General features: G+C 35.0%; 1 protein-coding gene across 1 annotated transcript; it reads left to right on the top strand.

Moving 5' to 3' along the window:
- The first annotated feature begins 13410 nt into the window (after positions 1-13410).
- LOC104088052 (carboxylesterase 15) lies at positions 13411-24131 on the top strand. Its single transcript, XM_009592692.3, has 2 exons — positions 13411-14330; positions 23673-24131. The coding sequence occupies exons 1-2, from the start codon at positions 13675-13677 to the stop codon at positions 23998-24000; spliced, it is 984 nt and encodes a 327-aa protein (XP_009590987.1). The 5' UTR covers positions 13411-13674; the 3' UTR covers positions 24001-24131.
- Positions 24132-24815: the final 684 nt, after the last annotated feature.

Below are 24815 nucleotides of genomic sequence, written 5' to 3' on the forward strand. Positions count from 1 at the left end.
TTCGTATTGTGTATTATGACTTGCCTGTATGGTCGGTTTCGATTTCCGTGCATTTCAGAGTTGATATGGTAGGATGATTCTCATTTCAGAAGCTTAAGTGATAAAAGTTGTCTGGCGTTTTACTTTTATGTAGATGACTCCGGAATTGTGTTTTGATGATTCCAATAGCTTTGTATGGTGATTTTGGACTTAGGCGTCTGTTCGGATTTGGATTTGGAGGTCCGTAGGTTAATTTGATGCATTTTGGTGAAAGTTGGAAAGTTGAAAGTTTTGAAGGTTGAGAGGTTTGACCGGGAGTTGACTTTGTTGATATCGGGTTCGAATTCCGATTTCGGGAGTTGGTATAGTTCCGTTGTGTCATTTGGGACTTGCATGCTAAATTTGAGGTCATTCCGAATTGGTTTGATAGGTTTCGGCGCGAGTTTTGGAAGTTAAAAGATCATTAGTTCGTTAGGCTTGAATTAAGGTGTGATTCATAGTTTTGATGTTATTTGACGTGATTTGACGCCTCAAGTCGGCCCGCGTTATGTTTTGGGATTGGTTGGTGTAATTGGACGGGGTTCTGGGGGCCTCGAGCGTGTTTCGGACGAGTTTCGAGTCATTTCCATGTTGTTGAGGAGGTATGGTTCTGGTGCTTTGTATCATCACATTTTGAAGCGCAGATGCAGAATCGCTTCTGCGTGATTTTTGTCGCTTCTGCGAGTTCTTGCCTGGTCAGGCTTTCCGCTTTTGCGGGTAGGCGAGCACAGGTGCAGGGTCGCTTCTACGGGCAGGCGACCGCAGATGCGAGTTTTTGGCTCAAGGTGACTGTCCTCTTCTGCGGAACATTTTACGCTTCTGCAGTATCGCAGATGCGACTTCCTTTATGCAGATGCAAATTTTGTGTCTGGTACGCTATCATCGCATATGCGAGAGCCCACATGTGCTTCTTTGTCCGCAAATGCGGAATACCTGGGCAGCATCATATATATCGAGGGTTTGGTTATTTTTATCACTTTTGGAGTTAGAGATCTCGGTTTTGGGCGATTTTGGAGGGGATTTTCACATGTTGGATTAGGGTAAGTATTTTTTACTCGAATTTGGTTATATTTTATGATTACCTCTGTGTTTTTATCAATTAATTAGTGATTTGAATTGGGAAAATTGAGGATTTTTGTAAAAACTTTCTACAATATAAATGATGATTTGAAGGCCGAATTAATATCGGAATTAGATAATTTTGGTATGGTTGGACTCGTATCGGTATGGGTGTTCAGATTTTATGAGTTTTATCGGTTTCCGAGGTGCGGGCCTAGGATTGATTTTTGGGTTGACTTTTTGGTTTTCATTAAAGATCAAAGCTTTATTATCCGGAATTGATTCTTATAGCTTTTATTTATGATATTAAGTTATTTTGGCTAGATTTGAGTCATCTTGAGGTTGTTTCACACGAGAAGGTCATTTTAGAGTATTGATTTAGCTTATTTGAGGTAAGTATCTTACCTAACTTTGTATTGGGGAACTACCCCTTAGGATTTGGGATTTATTGTATTATTTGAATTATGTGAAAGATGTGTACGTGAGGTAACGAGTGCGTACTCAGACTTATTTGTTGAAATTGACCGGTTTAGACTCTTAGGCTTCTTTCATGTATTTACGTGAAGTTGTCAGCATATGTTATATCTTTTATTTGTCAAGTTTGCTCTCACATGCTTTATTTGAAGTTGTTAGCACATGTCATATCTTTTACTTATCAAGTTTACTCTTATATGCTTTATTTGAAGTTGTTACCTCTTTTATTGTTATGTGGCTTCCTTTATTGTTGAGTTATTCTTAATTGAAATCGTTGTTACATGATATCCTCTCGTGCTTATTTATTCTCATGCATTTAGAAGTAGTTGCTAGTTCATGCCGTATCTTTCATTGTTAGCTTGTGTCATATACTAGAATTCGAAGTTGTTCATTTCATGGAAATACCTTCATTATTGAGTTTATTCTTAAGAAATTAATTGAAGTTGAAGTTATTGAAAGTCATTAACCCGGTTTAGTTGAAGTTGTTGTTTAATGGGATATTATTCATTTGTTGAGTTATTTTTCCCTGTTCATTTTGTTGCTATTGAGATTTTTTACACGTCGTGTTTGAGCCGTAGGCTATATGTTGTGGTGATATTGTTATTATTGTTTTGGAAAGGTTGTGGCCTATGGGCACTTGTGGTACGAGTTGATATGTCGTGTTGTTGTGTTATTAGCATGTGTGAATTTGTTGTATGGATTGATTGCTGTTATGCGGAGCATAAGGGTGGCATCCCACGGTTGTTGTTATGCGGTGCATAAGACTTGTGAATAGCTCTCCTCAACTTAAGGCGCACCTACTCCTTCTCCGGATTTACCCGGTGAGCACAACTCTTACTCGGGTAGGTGGTGCCGTTTTCCGGCAACGCAAGCTTGAAAATAAATGGAGAAGTCATTCATTCATAGCAGAAAAAGCGCTCACTCACTCGTATCTGAAAAGGCAGGCGGGGGGCTCTCTATCCGTGGCATCTCACTGTTGTGTTTATGCGGAGCAAAAGGATGGCATCTCACTATTGTGGTTATGCGGAGTATAAGGGTGGCATCTCACTATTGTGGTTATGCGGAGTATAAGGGTGGCATCTCACTGTCATTGTCTGGGCGGAGTGATACGGGTGGCTATCAGAGTGATATGGGTGGCTAATGATATTTTCAGGGCGGAGTGATACTGGTGTCTATCGGAGCGATAAGGGTGTCTATTATAATGTTATCAATACAGAGAGTGGCCATGTCAGGGATGATATGTGATGGGGGCACTATGTTGCTGATATTCGTGTGATAGTATGATTTTCCTTGTGTATGTCATACACCTTACGTGACTTGTTGTGTTGATTTCAATGAGCTACTCGATGTCTTTTATATTACTTGTTGACTTGGACTAAGATAGTACACTCGCACAAGCATACACCGTAGCATGCCACTTATACCAGTTCAGGAATATGAATCTTAACATTTATTGATCATTCCCATGTATTCTTGTATTATCTGCTTCCATTATGACATTGAGCATGTGACCACGTTGAGCGGATTGTGATAGTGAGTTTGTGACCACGCCGGCCGGATTGTGATATTGAGCTTGTGACCATGCCGGGTGGATTGTAATTGTGAGCCTGTGATCATTCCGGGCGGATTGAAATATTGGCACGTGAGTTGTCTGTGCAGTTATGATTAGTAATGTAGGCACAAGGTGCCGTGAGCATATGTTTTGTGGTTTGAGACTCGTGATATGTGATTATGAGATGAGGTATCTCGGAGTAATTCGTTGTAAGACTTGTGTTAGAACGGCTTGATTAATTGGTTGTCATGTGTTTTCCTTTTTTTGTTTTACTGGTACTTTAACATTGTTCTTATTACCTTACTGTTTATATCACATGTTGATTCTTGTTTCCATTTACTAATTCTTGCTTTCATTATTAGCTTTATACCTCTATATTGCAAAGGTTATTTTGACTAGTAGGTGTCTTGACTTGTACCTCGTCACTACTCCACCAAGGTTAGTCTTGATACTTATTGGGTACCGACCGTGGTGTACTCATATTACACTTATTTATATTTTTGTGCAGATCCGGGTATTGGAGATATCGGACTTAGGCAAAGTTAGCTTCTTGATCGCGAGGATTCAAGGTAAAGTTGCTTGGTCGTCATAGTCCCTTGGAGTCCTTTCCCCCTTTATTGTACTATCAGCTTGCTATCCGAACAGCATTGTATTTCGATTTTTGAGATTTGTCTATGTATTTCGTTGTGAGACTTATGTTAGAACGTCTTGATTAATTGGTTGTCATGTGTTTTCCTTATTTGGTTTTACTGGTACTTTAACGTTGTTCTTATTACCTTACTGTTTATATCACTTGTTGATTCTTGTTGCCATTTACTAATTCTTACTTTCATTATTAGCTTTATACCTCTATATTGCAAAGGTTATTTTGACTAGTAGGTGTCTTGACTTGTACCTCATCACTACTCCATAAAGGTTAGGCTTGATACTTACTGGGTACTGACCGTGGTGTACTCATACTACACTTATTCATATTTTTGTACAGATCCAGGTATTGAAGATATCGGACTTAGGCAAAGTTAGCTTCTTGATCGCGAGGATTCAAAGAGTTGCTTGGTCGTCATAGTCCCTTGGAGTCCTTTCCCCTTTTATTGTACTATCAGCTCGCTATCCGGACATCATTGTATTTCGATTTTTGAGATATGTCTATGTATCCAGCTAGAGTTCGTGACTCTGTATTACCTAGTCTTGGGAGGTTGTTGTGATTATTGCCGCGCAGGCTTGTTCACCTTTATTTTGCTTTTTATATTAAACTCTGTTTTAAATATCATTGTTAAACTAGCTTAATTGTTGTAAGTAATCGGCTTTCCTAGTCTTAGAGATTAGGTTCCATCATGACGCCTAAGGCGGGATTTTGGGTCGTGACTAGTGGAAACCAAAGCAGGTGCATGACGAGATAACTCTATAAACCTCATAGCATACTCAAACACAGTCATACCCCTGGTGAAGCTGTTCGAACTCGGTGCGCAACTCATCCCTGCGGGTCTGTGGAACAAACTCTCACAAGAAAATATCAGAGAACATGGACTAAGTAAGTGGTGATGTGCCAACTGGCCTGCTCGCCTCATAAGCCTGCCATGATCGATATACCGACCCCATAGCTGAAAAGTGGTAAGGTCCACCCCGCTCGGCTCCATCGCACCCATAGTACGTAGAATGTGGTGACACTGATCCAAGAAATTCTGTCGATCCTCAGAACCCATCCACTGAACTAGGGAGGACGGAACTTATGAAACCTCTCCAAACTTCTCTGCCCCTCAACTGACACAACTGGCCATACCTCAGGCTGAACTGCAACTACTAGTTGTACCGGCTCAATACCTGGTGTCTGATAAGCATGAGTCGGCTGCTCTGGTATACGATCGGCGAAAGTCTGGGCTCCTCCTCCAACTTGTGAAGTAGCTGGTGCAACTGTAATCAACCCTACCTGAGCCAAAGTCCCAAACATGCTCAGGAAGTATGCCAAGGTCTCTTAGAGCCCTGATATAGCAATAGGCTGCACAGGTGCTTGTTCAACGTGCTTAGGCTCCTGATCCTTAACTGGAGCTGTAGAGGCTCCAGAACTGCTGCTTTGTCAGGTGCTCTAGCTGTAGCACGTGCCCCTCATCGGCCCCGGCCTCTCACAGCTATAGCAGAGGGCGTAGGTGTCTGATCATCCGATAAGGTAGATCGTGTCCTCACCATCTATGAGAGAATAGAAAGACAAAGGCTCAAACCCTAAAATCAATAAATCTGCACAATAAGGAATGAAAGAAGTGAAATCCTTCTAATAGTTCTGTAGCCACTCGAAGATAAGTACAAACGTCTCCATACAGATCCACAAGACTCTACTAAACTTGCTCGTGACTCGTAGAACCTATGAACTTAGAGCTCTGATACCAACTTGTCACGACCTAAATCCCACCATAGGGGTCGTGATGGCACCTAGTCTTTAAAACTAGATAAGAGGACATAAATGTAGAAATAAAGGTAATACAAGTCAAAATGGCGATAATCAAAACATATCCCCAGAACTAGGTAGTACATAGTCACGAGCTCTAACAGAATACATGAGAATATCTCAAAATACAGTATTGTTTGAAATATATAAATAGTAGAAATGAAGTAAAGAGGTGACTTTGAAGCCTGCAATCAGAACATGCAAGGATACTTTGAAGTCTCCAATATGTAGAATGTCTCACTGATAATCAGCCTGATCCGAAGTACCTGTATCTACACAAAAATGTGCAAAAGCATAATATGAGTATACCACAATGGATACCCAGTAAGTATCAAGATTAACCTCGATGGAGTAGCGATGAGGTTCAAGTCATGTGATACTCACTAGTCAAATAATTTGTGCAATATATCAAAGAAACCGACAACAACAAGTATAATTGAAAGCAACAACACCAATCCCCTAGCATGTGTGATAAAAACTCAATGTACTAAAACCCATCTTTGTCAACAAAACATCAAATAGGAGTGGGGCTTATGATAGAATATCAAATACAACCAATAAATCAAAGTAGTACAAGACAAAAACCTTAAGAAACAAACATGCGATTAAAATATCAACCCCGTCTCAACACAAAAACAACATCAAGTAAGACACCCCGGAATATCGCATAACATCATCAATAATGCCACCCTTTTTATGCTACATGTGTGTATAACAATGATATGCCTCCATTATTTCATCACATGCGCATATAGCCACTCTTAATTTGCCACGTGGGCAGCCCGAGACAATGCCACCCTTATATCGTCCCACGCACACAGCAATAGACATAATCGCACGACAAAGACCTCGTGCTGACACCCCCAATCAATCCGCTCAATATGTCTACATGTGCCACAATATCACAAATAATAATTTCATCAAGATATAAGCTCATAACTTATTAATAAAGTGCACGAAGACATAACATTAACATAGAGGTGATTAGGGGGTGTTCAATAAATAAAGCATGACTATGGCTAAGTCACTGTAGTGATTATGATCATGAAGTTAAAAAGTGGTTTAAACATGTTTCATGTAAATTTCATTATCAATTTAAGGCATATTAATAGCATACGGTCCAATCCAGTCATAAATCACATATAGCACTCGTGTACACGCTCGTCACCTTGTACATACGTCACTTTTCACATAACACAATTTGGAAATTTAGGCTAATTCTAAGGGATATTCTCCCACATAAGGTTAGGCAATATACTTACCTCAACAAGCTAAATCAGTACTCTAAAAATCTCTTCCCGTGTGAATCAATATTTGGACGGCTCGAATCTAGTAAAACTAACTTAATAATATAAATAAAAGCCATAGAAAACACCCCAAACAATAAAGCTTTGATCTTGAACAAAAATCAAAAAGTGAACCCGGACTTGCCTCCCGGAACCCGACAAAAGTCATAAATTATGAACATTCATTCATTCCAATAAGAGTCTAACCATACAAGTTTCATCCAATTCCGACTCCAAATCGGGGTTCAAATCCCTATTTTTCATTGAGAAAAGTTTTTACTAAAATTATCAATTTCTTCACTTAGATTCATCATTCAATTTCTAAAATCAAGGTTGGATTCATGAATAATAATCAAATCCGAATCAAAAACACTTACCCCAATCCAAATCGTAAAAATCTCCTAAAAATCGCCCAAATCCAAGCTCCTAATCTTAAAATATGATAAAATAACTCAAACCCTCGAAATAGGATATTTAATGAACGTGCGTGCCCAGTTATACACTTTGGGATCGTGGGACCTACTTCGCAATCGCGAAGTATATGCCAAAGGCTGCTCCAGAAAATACTACACGAACGCAACATCATGAATGCGATCGCGATACACCAATGCTCAAGCTTAGGAGAATGCGGAACCCTTTCGCGAACGCGAAGGCTAAGCCATCTGACCTCCCCAGTCAAACCTAGACACTATGTGATCGCGACCCACAAGCACGAACGCAAAGCTTCAGTTGCCCATCTTCCGCGATCGCGACCTAACCTTAGTAAATGCGAAGAACAAAAGTCTACCAGCTACCAAACACCCTCCACGATTGCAACGTCCCTTCCATGATCGCGATGAACACCAGCACACCAGAAGACAGCTGATCCAAAACAAGGGGAAATGGTCTAAAACCACTCTGAAACATACCCGAGGCCCGGGGACCTCATCCAATCATACTGACCAATCCCAAAACATAATACATACCTACTCGAGGCCTCAAATCACACAAAATAATATCAAAACTACGAATCGCACCTCAATCCAAACTTAATGAACTAATGTGAATTTTCGAATTCAAAACTAACGTCGAACATGCCTAAACAACTCATAATGACCTCAAATTTTACACACAAGCCATGAATCACCATACAAACCTATTCCAAGGCTCAGAATCTCAAACGAACATCGATAATCACAAAGTCAACTATGGGTCAAACCTGTGAACTTCTAAACCTTTAAACTTCTAATTGTTGCCAATTAGAGCCAAATTAACCTAAGAAGCTCCCAATCCAAATTCGGACATATGCCTAAGTCTAAAATCACCATCCGAACCTAACGGAACCATCAAAACTTGGATTCGAGGTCAAATACACAAAATTCAAATTTGATCAACACTTTCAACTTAAGCTTCCAAAATAAAAACTAAGTGTTCCAACTCAATCTGAAACCTCCCCGAAACCAAACCAACCATTCTCCCAAGTCACATAACAACAAAATACACCTACGGAAAGCATCAAATAGGAAAACAGGGCTCAAATACATAAAACAACCGGCTGAGTCGTTATATAAATACGACACACTAACATGACATGTGTTGTGTTACTCACCCACATTTGAGTGCGTAAACTTGACTTTTTTTTACGCAAACACAATTGCAACTTGTTTTGTATTATTTGTCCCTCTCCCCTTTCTTCCCCTTTTTCTCCGGCAAATTACTACCGTTCAGTTAAACCATCCCTACTGCGTTTCACCCCACAGAACACAGAAGAAAGTTTTTTCCTCGTTTGTCTTTTCTTATTTTCTATGTACTTTTGTCTGTTCTTCTCTTGGAAGATCCAAATCCATGAATTTGAAAAGATTATCAATATATGACCAACAATGTCTCTTAAAATATCTCAAATCAATGAACTCCTTTTGTACTTTCATTTTCCTCCGCTTAGTAAAAACAGAGGACTAAAATTTTGTGCTCCATTGAGAGAACTAAATCAACATATTTTTCTCTCTCTTCTCCTCATCGACCCACAAATACTGTGAGAAATTATATGAATTTTTAAAAAAAAATCAGAATCAAAGAAACCAATTATAGATGATAATAATAATCAATTAACCTTTTCAAAACCAAATTAATTTGAGTGTATTACCAATAAATGCTGAATCCAAACCACATATAAAATCCTTGACTTTGATCAAAGGAGTAAAGCATCCAAAGAAAATAAAGCCATCTTATTCTCCTTCTCTCGAAGAAGCCGGGAACTGGAAAAGGGAAAAGGGGCGAGAGTATGAGGGCTTTACTCATAGGTGAAGCAATGATTTAAAGTTTGTATTCTAAATTTTGCACTAAATTCATATTTCGTCTCAGTTACTGGATTCACAATTAAATATTTATACATATTTAATAAACCTTCTAATACAAATAATAATATCTAAACAAAAGCTACTGATATTTATCCAAATAAGTACCTAATACTCTATAGCTCTGCCAATGTCTTTACTCTGTCGTGGAAAGAGGTAGGGAAGAAAAAAACCCAAGGAGAGGGAGAAATGGTGGGTCTAGTTGACAAAAATTATAAATGTGGTGGTTGAAGAACCAAATAGGGGAGGAGGATATGGCGGCATCATGGTGGTTATGGGGGTGAGGAGGAAGGTAGGAGAGGGGAAGGTGATGGGTCTGATTGTTGGGGACCGGAGGATTTGTAGATTCAAGGTGTATTTGTATTTACCGATGTGGCTCATTTTTCATTGGTTATTTTGCCACATAATTGTGCAACTAATATGTACATAAAGATAGCTCCAAAATAGAAGGGCAAGACAAAACACAAATTAAAATAGAAGGCATTGAAATGTTATAGGTGTATACGGTGAAAACCTGTCTCAGAAGATGAGTGAATTAGGAAGCGACACGTGTCAATCAATAGTGATTCAATCATATTGACACCGGATATAAACATGTTACCGAATAAGAAGAAATTCAAGATATGACCGTTGCAGTAACGTTAGAGAAGACCCCAAGATTCCTCTCGTCTTAATTAGCCTTTATTAAGTTGTATTACCCTTTAGTATTCTTTATTGCCTTTTTACTACCTTTTATTGTAGCATTAATATAAGTAATCAATTGATAAATCATATCTCTATTATAAATAGAGATTTTCATTCTATTGTAAGACATCAAGAAACACTGATAGCAAAAGACTGGTATTATTTCTCTCAAGTTTTACACCAGTGTTACTGAGATTTTCTAATTATTCTTGATTCCGGTGGAAACATTCTGAAGCACAGGCTTGTCTTTTATTTAATTTTATATATTTTAATCTCTTTGTTCTTTATTACTTTATTTTATCGGATCAATTTAATCCACGTGTCTATAAATCATGATATAAATTCAATTGTACCGTTTTTACAATAAACAGTTTGGCGCCCATCGTGGGGAATAGATAATTGTGGTGTTATTTTGATATGTTCATTTTATATTGATGTTCTTTAAAAGTTTTTTTGTTTTAATCATACTATAGTTATGGCACACAATGATATCAATAATTCGCTTAATGTTGGAACAAACTACAACGGCGAGCCCGTGGACAATCTTCATGATGGAAATCAACAGGATGGTTCAACTAGTGAAACTCGTCTCGATGGGAATGAGCCAACTTCTAACCGGGTAGAAATAAAGATTCGACATGAGAGGAGTCCTACCCCTGATGATATGGATGGTGAGCCGGTGGCTGTTATCGTAAAATATCGAGAGCACAACAATAGAAAATTATGGACCATCTCTCAAGACAAGATCGAATAATAACTAGCTTCAACAAGCAATATCGGGGGCTTCGAATAATTCAAATGGTGGAGTCTGAGTCCCTCCTGGTGTCCCTATAAATCAAATGGCACCAAGAACCGGTAATACCATTACCCGGGGGAAGTTCATAAAAAACAACAGACAAGCATGCGGTGTGGGTAGCGGATCTGGAAATGAAAACAATGCAAACGATTCTTTCAAAGCCGAACTCATGAGATGTATGAGAGAAATAAATTCTCAAATAAATCAGAAGTCTAAGGAATTTCATGCCCAGATAGATCAGTTCCCGAGAGCACCTCCGGTCCTAAAGGGCCCGGACTCAAAAAAGTATTTTCAATTGCCGTTCAAACCGAGTGCAGCTCCATATTTAATTCCAAAAGGATTCAAGATGCTGGATATCCCAAAATATGATGGAACATCGGATCCACGGAAACATGTTATAACTTATACTACAGTTGTGAAGGGAAACGATTTGGCTCCACATGAGATCGAATCAGTCTTGTTAAAGAAATTTGACAAAACCCTAACAAAAGGGGCTTTCACATGGTATTCTCTTTTTCTTGAATACTCAATTGATTCTTTTGAAATGCTTGCAGATTCTTTCATTAAATCTCATGCTCCAGCAAGGAAAGTGCAAGCTAGAAAAATCGATATATTCACAATTGCTCAAGGAAACTCGGAGTTGCTACGAAAGTTCGTGATAAGGTTTCAAAGGGAACGCATGCTATTGCGGCAGTACCGGATGAATGGGCAACAAAAGTATTTACCAAGGGTCTCAATCCCTTAAGCTCTTATGCCTCGAGGAAGTTAAAGGAAAGTTTGTTAGAATTTCAAGCAACAACGTGGAAAGATGTTCATAATAGATACGAGTCAAAGATTCGTGTAGAAGATGATCAGATAATTAAATCGACATCTTCTACGGACCGGAATCAAGGTCAATTGAACTTTGACAAGAGGCATTCCAAACATCAGTTTGAACTATACCCGTCAGGATCACGGACTGACATGAGGCAGGGGCGTACCCAAAGCGAGTCGCCAGAAAAATAACTTTGATGAAAGACAATAATATCTACGGAGGTTGGGGACCGTTGCATCACAGTAATAGAAATCGCGACAATAAGTACCATCTGAAGATGGCTCCGGAATAATTCATACAGGTACCAGAGATAGCCCGAACTGGCTCTGGAATAAAGAAAAGGACTGGGGACTGCCAGATCAGCCCCGAGGAAAAATAAATCATAATAAAAAATTGATTAGACCCAATAAATGCAAGTGCGGTCGTAGTACTCTTGCAAGATATTTTTGTTCATTTTCTGTAAATTGTTGTACATACAAAGTTGTAAACACTTGTGTACAGTCATGAATAGAATAAAGAAAAACTTTCACTATCTAAAAATATTCTCGTATATGTTTGAATGAACAAATTCATTCTTAATATTTGCTCATACTTATAAGCAAATAATCATTACAAATCCGAATATTTGTGCTCGGATGAACATGAAACGTCCTCTTCATAAGCACCGTAAACATAAGGGCCCTCTCTTATGAAGCCATCCAATCAAATGGCTAAAGATCGGATGTCTTATTTCCCGATTATAAAGCTAACCGGAAGCATTAAATTTCCGGACTTTATGAAAACCAGAAGTACAAAATTCCTAGTCATTAACATACCCGGTCTTAAAGGTTGGGAGGTTGTATATGTTTCCGGGTATAACTAAAAATTCAAGAGTCAAAACTCAAAGAAAAGCTTTCGAATGCAACTAAAAACCCAAGAGTGAGAAACTTAAAGAAAAGTTTTCGGGTATAATTAAAAATTCAAGAGTTAAAATTCAAAGATTAAAAGTTTCGGGTGAATACTAAAAACCCGAGATCAAGTTTTCTGTGATGGTGGTACTTTTTCAACGCCAATCGATCATCAATGAAAGAATAATAAGTGGTGGAGTTGTCATTTGAATCCCTAAGTCTGCACTCTTTTTTTCTTCGCCCGGTTTTCATCCCGATTAGATTTTTCCGGCAAGGTTTTTAATGAGACAGTAACGAGGGTGAAAAACTTTCACTTCCCGGTCACATCATAGTGAGTAACCAGAAAGTGGTGAGACTATTTGTATACGGTAAAAATCGGTCTCACAAGATGAGTGAATTAGAAAGCAACACGTGCATGTCAATCAGCAATGATTCAACCATATTGACACCGGATACAAACCTGTGGCCGAATAAGAAGCAATTCAAGATATGACCGCTGCAGAAACGTTACAGAAGACCCCAAGATTCCTCTCGTCTTTATTAGCCTTTATTAGGATTTATTACCCTTTAATATTCTTTATTGCCTTTTTACTATCTTTTATTGTAGCATTAATATTGGTAATCAATTGGTAGATCACAGCTCTATTATAAATAGAGGTTTTCTTTTTATTGTAAGACATCAAGAAATACTGATAGTAAAAGACTAGTATTCTTTCTCTCAAGCTTTACACAAGTGTTACTGAGATTTTCTAATTATTCTTGATTCAGGTGGGAACATTCTGAAGCATATGCTTGTCTTTTCTTCAATTCTCTTTACTTTAATCGCTTTGTTCTTTATTACTTTATTTTATCGGATCAATTTAATTCACGTATGTATAAGTCACGATACAAATTCAACTATATGTAAAAAAAAAATAGGAGTGGTAGTTAATTACCAAGAACAACCACTTAAAATGTATCCAAGGAGATGTTGACACCGACTTTGCAAAACTACGTTTAATTTTTGGGCCATGTACGTGTAAGCAGAGTGGTTTATTCCCCCACTTTTTCTTTTCCAGAACCTCAAACGAAAAATAAGAGATTTTGTGTTCTCTTTCTGGCTGACAAATAGGAAATTTTCATTCCACACCCTGTGCAAATTATACATTTGCATGTGGTGGGCGATTTTCAGCACTAATTTTACCAAAAAGACCCTTAGGATAGTTCAATTGAGCCACATCCGTCGGTTTATGCTCCCTATTTATAGTCCTTATTTCCAGATTTCCTTCACCTCTGTGCCATCCATATCTTCCTAACCAAATTTTCACACATAAACAAATATACACATAAATATGGGCTCTCTTCCTCATGTAGTAGAAGACTGTTTAGGTATCCTTCAACTTTATAGTGATGGCTCCATTTTCCGATCAAGTGACGAACAAATTGACTTCAAAATTACTGTCCAAGACGATGGTTCTGTCGTTTGGAAAGATTGCCTTTACGACGAAAAAAACAATCTCTATCTCCGTCTTTACAAACCTAAATTAGCAAACAAGCTCAAAATAGTCTACTTTTTTCATGGTGGAGGTTTCTGTGTAGGTTCACGTACGTGGCCTAATTGTCATAACTGTTGCCTCCGTCTTTCCTCTGACCTACAAGCGCTTGTCATCGCTCCCGACTATAGACTGGCGCCCGAGTTTCGTCTGCCTGCTGCCATGGACGATGCCTTTACGTCCATGCAGTGGCTGCAGAATCAGGTGTTGTCGAAAACGCCTGATTGTTGGATGAATGAAGTAATAGTTGATCGAATTTTTGTAATTGGAGACTCATCTGGTGGGAACATGGCGCACCATTTGGCCCTGAGGCTCGGGGTTGGCTCGCCTGAGCTGGCGCCGGTTAGAGTACGGGGTTATGTTCTCATGGCGCCATTTTTCGGGGGGAGTTTGAGGACTAAGTCTGAAGCTGAGGGACCTGCTGAACCTTTCTTGAATGTGGAAATTCTTGACAGGTATTCAACTCTTTCTTATATTTTATTTTTGTCTTTGCTCCTTTTTCGTTTTTTGCATGGTCATGACTCATGAGGGCCAAAGAAAACTTTAAAGATTATTTTGACTAGTTAATTACTAGGAATTGTACTATTTTAACCATCATCGCCATTATCATGGAATCAGTGGCCACTAAGAGTAAGACACCAATATGGTCAAAGAATTGAATGATGTTCAACGTAGCTAGCATGAACTTTGCATCCCAAATGGAACGTTCCATTTAGTTGCTTTTAATTTGTCGATTTAACTCTTTATTACTCCTTTCATTTCTTTGTATGCGATGATATTAGACTGAAAATAAAGTTTAAGGAAAAAAAAAAGGGTATAGCTATAAAGTTATATCATTAAAAGTAAAACAAAAAATTTAATATTAGATAGCACAAATATAAATCATTCTTTTTAGAAAAGCAAAGAGTCACATCAAATAAAAACAAAAGAGGTAATAACTTTTTTTGTTGAGGTAATACTTTTTGATTTTATAAATAGGTATATATATTTTCAAAATATAATCAAGAAATTCAATACTCTATATATTTCGAACTCCAAAACATTGACAAAAAAGGAGGTACCTTATAGTAATGCCAAGTCTATGTTTTTAATTAATATATTTCAAGAGAGGTGGGTTTCATGCAAAGATATATATATATATATATATATATATATATATATATATATAGACTGGCATTGTAAAATTATTTTACATTTTCAATATATATTACTAATATTTAGTTAGTTAGTAATTAGTAGTAATACTTATTTTAACGATTTACTTGTAATGACATAACTTTGGGATTATATTTACGTCGTCTTGATATAAAAACCTTAGTGCAAGCTGACATAAGAAATTAGATAGGTCTAACCGCCATAAAATTAATTTGGATAAAAAGGAAGAAACCCTATTAAAAGAATTTGTGTGCGTTTATACGTTAAATATATTTGACCAAGATTCCATAAAGAATTAGGAAAGATTTTACATCAACATCATCTTAGCACGATTACAGTCCTTTCCCAATAAATACAAAATCAGTTGATTAGTATATTCTTAAAATCGTGACTGGGATACCTTGCTTTCTAATAAGAACATCTTTTATTCTTCTCTTTCAATTACTGAGCAGATTGAACGAAAATCTATGTACCTTGTCTATATAAGCACGTCTTTTGCCTTGGAGAAATCTGTACTTGTTCCGGTTTGACATCCTCGTTCTTGTATTCCACAAAATTTTATCCAAATACATGAACTTAATCAAAACTAGTATTTTAAACACTTCTAACCATTGACCAAGCTGATGTGGCATAAATATAACAGAGGTGGACAAAATACTTGGTATGCACGCTCATAGTGAGCATGAAATGGTGGCTAAATCAGAAAATGATAAAAAATTAAAAAGAGAAAGGAAAAAAAAAAGTATAACAACTCATATCATCTTTAACCCATCAGCCTCTTCGATTTTGGCGTTGGCACCGCCGCCTTCTCCCGTTCCACCATCACCATCTCCACCGCCACTACCTCCTTCTACTCTTCCATCATCACCGCCACCTCAATAAATTTTAGAACTGTTTTTGAGCCATTTCTTTTGCCGCCACACTACCACCTCCACTATGACAAAGAACTGCCTCCTCTTCTCCCTATTTCTCCGTCAATTCAGTCCAAATGGGAAAATAAATAAAACAAAAATCTGATTATTTGAAGTGTTGGTGTCTATTTTGGATGAATTTTTGGAGTTCTCAACTGGGTCGAGCTCAATAGATTTGATGATTTGGTTCTCAAAGGCAATCTACCACCAATATAAATTGGACTTTTACAAGCCTTCTTGTCCACAAATTCCATGGCCTTAAACAATTCAAATCCTCCTTTGATGTTTTCTTTTCGTTATCCTTAAAGATTAAAGATTTGCGGCTATCGACAAAATTAGTTGTTGAATTATTACTCTTGGTGCATAATTTGGATTGGTACATTGAGTGAATTTGGGGTTTTTGACTTTTTGTAATTTGGGAAGAATAGAGTAGAAAGAGGAAGTTAACCAGAGAAGAAAACCTTGAAGGGTGGAAAAAGTAGCTTGTCACCGTGTGAGAATTTGTGAGCTTTCAAGGGTGAAAACGGTGGTGAATAGTGAAAGGCAGAGAGCTGAAAATGCGAAGAGAGAAGAAAAGGTGTGGGGTTCTTTTTCTTTTTTTTTGAGAAAAATCAATTGATTTGAAGATTTTATAAACAGTAAATTTTTGTAAAAGTAAATTATGATATGAATATTATTTATCTAAGTGGATCTGATGTGTCCTCCATATCAGGGAGAGTGAACAACACACATTATCGGAGGTGTTTAAAATATTAGTTTTGATCGAGTTCAAATATCTGAATAACATTTTATGAAGTATAGGGATCGGGATGTCAAATCAGAACAAGTACAAGGTGTCTCCTAGGCTATTCTGCCTTTAATAATCAATGTGAATTTACATAAAATGCAGGATAGCCAACATATTTATTAACTGTGGCTTATATTTAACAAGGATCTTTACGTAGAAACTAGTGTTAATCACGTTATAAAATAAAACTTCCAAGAAATTTGTAAAAAGATAAGATAGTGACAACTCATGATACACATAAAAAATAATCCACCAGTTCCATTATGTGGTCCTAATTTTGTATATTAGTTTGTTTAGAAAGTATTGGCACATTCCTATCTTTAAAATAATAGTATAATTTAACTTTAAACTTATCATTTTATTGTTATTGAAATGTCTTTATAATCATAAAAATCTCATTACAAATTTAAGACCACAAATTATAAAAGTATTTTTTTCTTTCTTAAATTTTATATCTAAGTTAAGCGATGTCACATAAATGGAAATGGGAAAGTAGGTGGTAGTCAATCAACTCCGGAAAAATCCCATCTAAGAAAATCTAAAATATACATGATTAAAAGAAACGTAATTACACATTCTTCATAAGCACTATATGAAGAAAGAGTGTGAATGGGATCTTATTAGGCTCTTTAGAATGAAAATGACAGAACCTTGTCATTGTGATAACTGATAAGGATTGATAAAAACTTTAGTGGGATTAAGACAATGCACACAAAGGGATATAAAAACAAAAGGCTTTAAATCAAAAGATAATGTTTAAAAAATTTGACTCTTGGTGGGTTGTGGAAGCATTGGCTTATGGTGTCGAGGGAAAATCTACTAAACCAACTATAGGCCACATCTCAGTACTTGCCATTTCCAACTATCAAGTGTTAGCCCCCTGAGTAGTGGAGATGTGACTTTCTTGGAATATACCTCTAAAGGTACTCTCTTTTTGGATTTGAAATGCTTTTCCAAAATTAAATTCAACTTTATTTAGGATGCATTTGGTATGAAAGAAAATAACTTTCAGAAAAATATTGTTTATAAGTCATCAATATTTCGGTGTTTGATTGTATAAAAATATTTTTCGGGTAAAATATTTCCCACTAAAAGGTGAAAAGTGACTTCCCTCACTTTTTGACGACAGTCATTTTTCTTCCCAATTATCTCAATTTTTAACTTTCTATCACTGCCTTAACCAACACCTAAATGTTATTATAAATACACAAAATTTCATCAAAATACTAGCTTCTGATTTGTTAATATCAATCTTTAATATATAAATGCTTTTTATGGAAATAATATTTTCAACTCTCCAACCAAATACCATAAAATATTTTTCAGAAAATAAGTCTTTTTTTTTTTTGAAAAATAATTTCCACCATACCACACCCAAAGTTTAAAAAACGCTTTGTTCTTTCGAAAATCAAATCTAAATATTATTCTAGTCAGAGAACAATTCAAATGCACGTTTCTTCACAAAAATAGCATAATTGTTTTGTTTACATAGAAGATAGTCCAATTACAACATTTATCCTAAATATTTTTTTCCAAAAGAAAATTTTCATAAATAATTAAATAAAAACCAAATTCAAATGCCTAACGAAGCTTTTCTTTGGAAATAGTCTTTTATTCTTCTGAATTTTCATTTTTCTTTACCTTCTCCTGTCAATTTAAAGAGGCTCACATAATGAAGAGGTAATTAAGTTTAGATGATTGTGTCATAGTTCCCTTTTTTTGAAATGAGCATGATAGTATACTTTAACCCGTATAAGGAAAGCAGATATCCACGTATCACGAAAAGGGAGGAGGGAGAAAACAAATATATAACAGTCTCTCTTTTTATTTGTACTAGCACAAGATCTTTAAACATTTTGTAATACTAGCCGTATTTTAGCTTCAATGAGTAAATTGCTTCTAAAAGTCACATAAACATTATTAAAAATGTATTTGAGTTATAAATTAAAAATATAATTAAATAAATTAGAATTGAATCTTTTGGTTAGTTAGTGCACGAAAAAGGTTGCATCCTATTTTATAATTTCTAAAAGATGATAAAACTTGTAAGTCAAGGGAAAGTTAGAAAATTATTTGTAAGTATCTACACTACTAGAAATCCGGTAAAAACTGACCAACGTTGGTCGGTAATGGCCAAAAATCGATCAAAATGCGACCATTTACGTGTGAACAGTATTTTTGTGGTCAGAAAGGCATACCGACCAAAGTTGGTCGGAAATTACCGACCAACTTTGGTCGGTCAATTAAATTCAAAAAAAAATTGAAAAAAAAAAAAACCGACCAAAGTTGGTCGGTTTTTTCGGACCAACGTTGGTCGGTATTTTAATTATGTAATAAAAAGATTCAGCATCTGGGAATCGAACCGGGGTCTGTACTGTGGCAGAATATTATTCTACCACTAGACCATTGGTACATTTTATTTTAAGACAGTCTTTTATTTGATTTATACACTTTAATTATATTTTCGCACGAAAATTACCGACCAAAGTTGGTTGGTTTTTTTAAATGACCGGCCGAATTAACCGACCAATTTTGGTCGGTTTTTTTAATATTAATTTTTATTTATTTTAATTGAAAAACCGACCAAAGTTGGTCGGTTTCTTGAAAAATAAATTTCGCGGGACTCAAAAATAGTTTCCCACATTTTTGCGCCAAAGAAAACCGACCAAAGTTGGTCGGTTTCGTAAAAAAATTAAAAAATAAAATATTTTGAAAAACCGACCAAAGTTGGTCGGTCGACCTTGGTCGATTTTTGCCGAATTTCTAGCGGTGATAGTCTAAAGATTGGCTACATAGTTATATAAAATTAAAAAGAATCATCATTTGTCACACCCTACAGTTTTGCAAATAACAAAGATCAACAAAATTAGAAAAGAATATATAATCAAAAAAACTTTTACCCATATAAATAATTCTTTTATTTGAATTGTGTATCTAATTATTACTTATACTTTACTGCAGTTGAACAATGTATTCGGCTAAAAGAATCATTTGAACTTCAAGTTTAATCGTAAATTATTATTTTTACTATAACAATATTTTGAAGTGAGCCAATGCCCATCATTGGAAAGCTAACCTCAAAGTTCAAGTTCTTTTATTTCTACTCAAACTTAATGCTACTTCTTTTATTATAAAATAAGAATTTTTAACTGGGAATTTTGTTTTCGCTTTGATATATTCAAAAATAAATAACAAACATGAAATCTATCATAATTTTACATTTTCTAATGAAGGCGTAAAATATTTAAATTTGATTGGGATAACTCAAAGTTCAAAACCTCCTATATCAATGCAAACTAAGTACTACATTACTTGTTATTACTGTGAGTTTAGTCATAATTTTTTATTGGAGTACATAAAAAAATAGCTTCCCTATATAAAGAGACGTTGTCAAAAATTCCATAACAATAAAAGTAATAATTTTGTAGTTAAATTCAAAGCCTTAATTTTTTTAAATAAATGTTTAGTTCAGTAAAATCTTAAAAATAATTGTAATATGTGTGACCCAACTCCTACTTATAACCAAACATGGAAAATGAAATACTCATAATACTAAAAAATAGTTAAGACGATAATGTATGGTGGATAAAAATTATGATAAACAATGTATGAGGAGCAACATTGTATTTTTAAAAATTATTTTTCTTGTTTTAAATGTGAAGTTGTTATTAGAATTCAAAATTTTAAGCAAAAAGATATATTAAAATTCAAAATATTTTCTACAAATATCATTTCGTCCTTTTATTTATTAATTAATTAACAGCTTAACTTTTTGACCCATCTCTTTTTCCATTTCCTTTTCTTGCCATCTCATCTTTCCTTTCATTTATCTGTTCTGATTTCTTCTTATTACTCTTTCAAAGGAAATATCAGTTTGCCTCATGTACAACATCAAAGTAAAAATTCCAAGTATTAACTTCGTATACATTAGTTCATTAAGGAAGTAAAATATATTTATTATACATGATTCAAATAAGAAATTTTTTTATACAAATATAATCTTATAACTCTAATTTAATTCCTAGATATTATGAAGGAAAGATTTGATAATCATAATTTTATTTGATTTCAAAGTTCTAAATATTAAAAGACTATTTCGTCTAATGCGAAATATATTTTTAAAGGATAAGACGAATAACATTTCGTTAAGGGTCTTCATGCTTTTAATATAATATAGATATAGATATAAATATACTCACAACATTCAGTAGTACTGTTATTGACTAAAAAGTTAACTTTATGTGTTTTATTCAATTTTAACACTAGCATTATTTAGTAGAAGACGCTATTTTGTATAAGTCAAATTAACATTTTTAATTTCGTGTCTAATTAAATAGTACTGCCACATAAATGAAACGCAAGAGTATGTCTTTAATAGTTTGCATTCTGGTCCTATTCTGTAGCATTTGCTGCTGTCAATTTGTAAACTTTACTTTCGCTATTTGCTACTCATGATTATTGCCAAAAGCTATTCCCGTTCCCGTTCATGTCCCACCTCTAACCTGCACTATTGATCTCACATTCCACCTAATTTACTACTATTTCTTTTTCTGCTTTCTTTCTCGTATTTTGTTGAAGAATAATTGGAAATATGGATTGATATATAATGTGCGGAGAATCAGCTTTTCCAAATTCTGATCGTTTTGAAAGAAAATAATGTGTGGTCATGGTTCGTTTCTACTATAGTCTATATGTATCTGAGACACACTTGATGTTAAAGTTAAGGGAATTTAGAAAAATATATCTTATTTTTCTTTTTCTTTCTCTAGATATCTAACGTAATTTTAATTTCTGTATAGGAACTTTCTTAAAGTAATATTACAACATGGACTAACATAAGATTGTATAATGCAAAGTAGCAGAAGAATATAAGTACACGAGTCGTTAAAAAATTAAGTACTTTGGTATCGTCTTTCCTTGTCTTTTTTTTTTTACACTTTTTCTTCTATTCAATGAATTTTAAGAGGAACGTAACTCTATTGTTCCATACAGGAGCGTACGTAGCATTAAGGTGACGGGTTCAACTGAACTCATAATTTTGATGCGGAGTATAAATCTATATGTAAAAATATACTAAAATAGCGACAAATAGTAAATATCAACTTATAGTTTTAAAAATATAAATAATTTAATGCTAAAAATCTTAAAGGTTGGAGTTATAAGGTTTAAACCCTAGATCCCCGGTTCCATATAACATAAATTTTTGGAGGATATGCTGAATCTGTATGCTTTATCTTGAGTTCAGAAAGTATTTTAATTGGAGGAAAAAGGAGTGAGAGTCATGGGTTCGAACTTATAAAGTGGAAACTAAAACACTTGAGCTCCCTCTCTGTTCAATTGAAAAAGGAAAATCCCAAAATTCGTATCTCAAATAAATAATATTATCTTAACTGTATACAATTGGAATGTCAAATGCTCACTTTCTGTCTGAGCATGACTAGATAATCACAAAGAACAGACGGCAAGTTTTTATTATAGGTAATGGCATGAGCTCGAGCAATATATATATATATATATATATATATATATATATATATATATATATATAAAAATAAAATTGGCGAGCTTTATGTCTTTCCAGAAGATATCCACTTTTAGAAGATAAGGAAAATGATTCTCTCCGGGTTATCTCAACAGTTATTAGATAAAATCACGCTTTAAGGATATGTATGAGCTAAATGAATGTTTTCTCTAGCTTAAAACAACTTGTTCTTGATTCATTTGATGAGCACTACACATTTGTGTCACGTATTAATGAGACAATAATAAGTATAAAAGTTTAACTTAATAAAGAATTTTGCAAAAGGTTGTTTTTATGAATTGACGCACATGGACTAATGCATCAGTAGGTCCGCGTAGAACATGACCAAACCATCTCAAACGTTTTCTTGTTTTATTGTTAATGTGTGATATTTGCACCTTCTGCCGAATATGTTTTAATCTCATATGATCGCACATTCCATCTTAGCATTCACATCATTCATCTTACGGATATATTGGATTTTAGAAGCCCAACATCCACTACTATATTATATTGTCGGTCTTATAATTATTTTGTAGAACTTATATTTCAGTTTGATAGGTACCCTTCTACCACATAATACCTTGGTAGTACTTCTTTATTTCAACCATCCGATTTTAATTCTATGAGTAATATTTTCATCTATCATTTCATTCTCTTGAAACAACGAGCCTAGATATCTAAAGTTTTTCTACATTATCTAACAAAATGTGTTTAATTGCAGGACAATGTAAAAACTAGTTACTAGATAAAAAGTTTGTTAAAGGAATGTACTGTTTTATTTGCAGTGTAGCATTCCAAGGAAAATAGTACTCCCTCCGTCTCAATTTCCGTGGAATCGTTTGACTAGACGAGGAATTTATGAAAAAATAAGAACTTCTGAAATTCGTGGTTAAAAACAAGTCTTAAATATTTATGTGGCTATAAATTATCCCATTGATAGTAAAAGTGAAATTTTTAGTTAAATTAATTTTAAATATAAAAAGAGATGAATTCTTTTTAGGACGAACTAAAAAAGAAAGCCTGCCACATAAATTGGGATATAGGCAGGGGCGGAGGCAAAAGCCGAGCTGCGGGGTCGGACGAACCCAGTAACTTTTGTTCAAACAATGTTTTTGTATTAAAAAATTGCTAAATATATGCAAATATTAAATTTAAAACACAGTTACTAACCCATGAAGTCGGCATTCTAAAACCTAGAACCCATAATTAAGGTTGAAATCCTGGCTCCGCCTCTGAACACAGGGAGTATTTAATATCGTTCTTGAGTCAGTTTCATATCATCATTTGTCTTTCTAGCTGTCAATGAAAATCGAAGGAAAAAATGAGTATGAAACTTTGCTTCCTTTTTAATACGAGTATATACTTTATATATGTTTATCAGTTTGGAATTGTGCTCTATAATCGGCTAACGATGTATTAGGTTTTGGAGGCTATCACTTCCAATTGGAGCGACTGCAGATCACCCATTAGCAAACCCTTTTGGGCCATTAAGCCCAAGCCTAGAGCTCATGAAGCTTGACCCACTACTGGTAATTGTAGGAGGAAATGAACTTCTCAAAGATAGAGTTGAAGATTATGCAAGGAAGTTGAAAGAGCTAAAGAAGGAAGTTGACTATTTTGAATTTGAAGGAATGCAACATGGGTTTTTCACAAATGACCCTTTCTCACAAGTTGCAAATCAAGCTTTGCAAGAGATCAAATATTTCATTTGTAGGAACTCTTGTATGAGTTATAACAGCACAAGCTAGCCATATTTACTCTAGTTAGTGCTAGAGAAAGTATGTTATTTATAATATTGGATTGAAAAGGGTTTTAAATAGAGTGACATCAATAGCCGAATTCAACCTTGTTAAGGATTAAGGCATATTTGTTGTTGTTATTATTGTGTAAGGTAGTGTTAAATGGTTGTTTACTCTAGTTAATTAGTTACTACTCAATATGTATGGGATTTGAAGCTGGGGTTAAATTGTGAATTAGGGTTGTTAGGCTTGAGGGACTTCCCTATTTCATTAGAATTTAAAAGAGCGCTGAAGAAGCTTTATTTCAGTTGGTATGTGTTACTGAAAGGTTTGAATAAGTAATTTTAAGAAATTATGACCATATTTTTAAAATTACGAAAATAATGACCAAACTAATGAACCAACAGTATAATTTGATCTCTTAAATCGTTATGGTGCATTTAACAATACTAATTTCGAGATACGTGCGTTACACGTGTGTCCAATAGAAGTTATACAAATAGTATAATTGAAGTATAATGAGTAACAGAAAATATAAAGGCAAAGAGCACAAGCTTGAAAAAAGATTATATTATTTGTAAAGAATCAAAACAAAGCTAAAAAGTTATTTTTATAAACTTTATAATAAAAAATCAATATTTACTAATCAAATATGTAGTAGCGTAAAAGAAAAATATTATAGAGTTTATGTATTATCAGAGTAATTTTGGAAAAATATATTTTAAATCCTCTCACTTTATTTAAAAGAAATAAAAGAGGGCTGTTTAAGAAAGAAAAGGAACAAACCCTTCATCTGAGTAGAAATTACTCGAGTAAGAGAATGG

Source organism: Nicotiana tomentosiformis, chromosome 1 (genome assembly GCF_000390325.3).
Source record: "Nicotiana tomentosiformis chromosome 1, ASM39032v3, whole genome shotgun sequence".
In the NCBI taxonomy this organism is placed as follows: Eukaryota; Viridiplantae; Streptophyta; class Magnoliopsida; order Solanales; family Solanaceae; genus Nicotiana; species Nicotiana tomentosiformis.

Excerpts from the sequence above, each read along its gene's own strand:
- LOC104088052 (XM_009592692.3), top strand. The coding sequence starts at position 13,675 with ATGGGCTCTCTTCCTCATGTAGTAGAAGACTGTTTAGGTATCCTTCAA. Across the intron at positions 14,331-23,672 it reads AATGTGGAAATTCTTGACAG|GTTTTGGAGGCTATCACTTC; the intron begins GTATTCAACTCT and ends ACGATGTATTAG.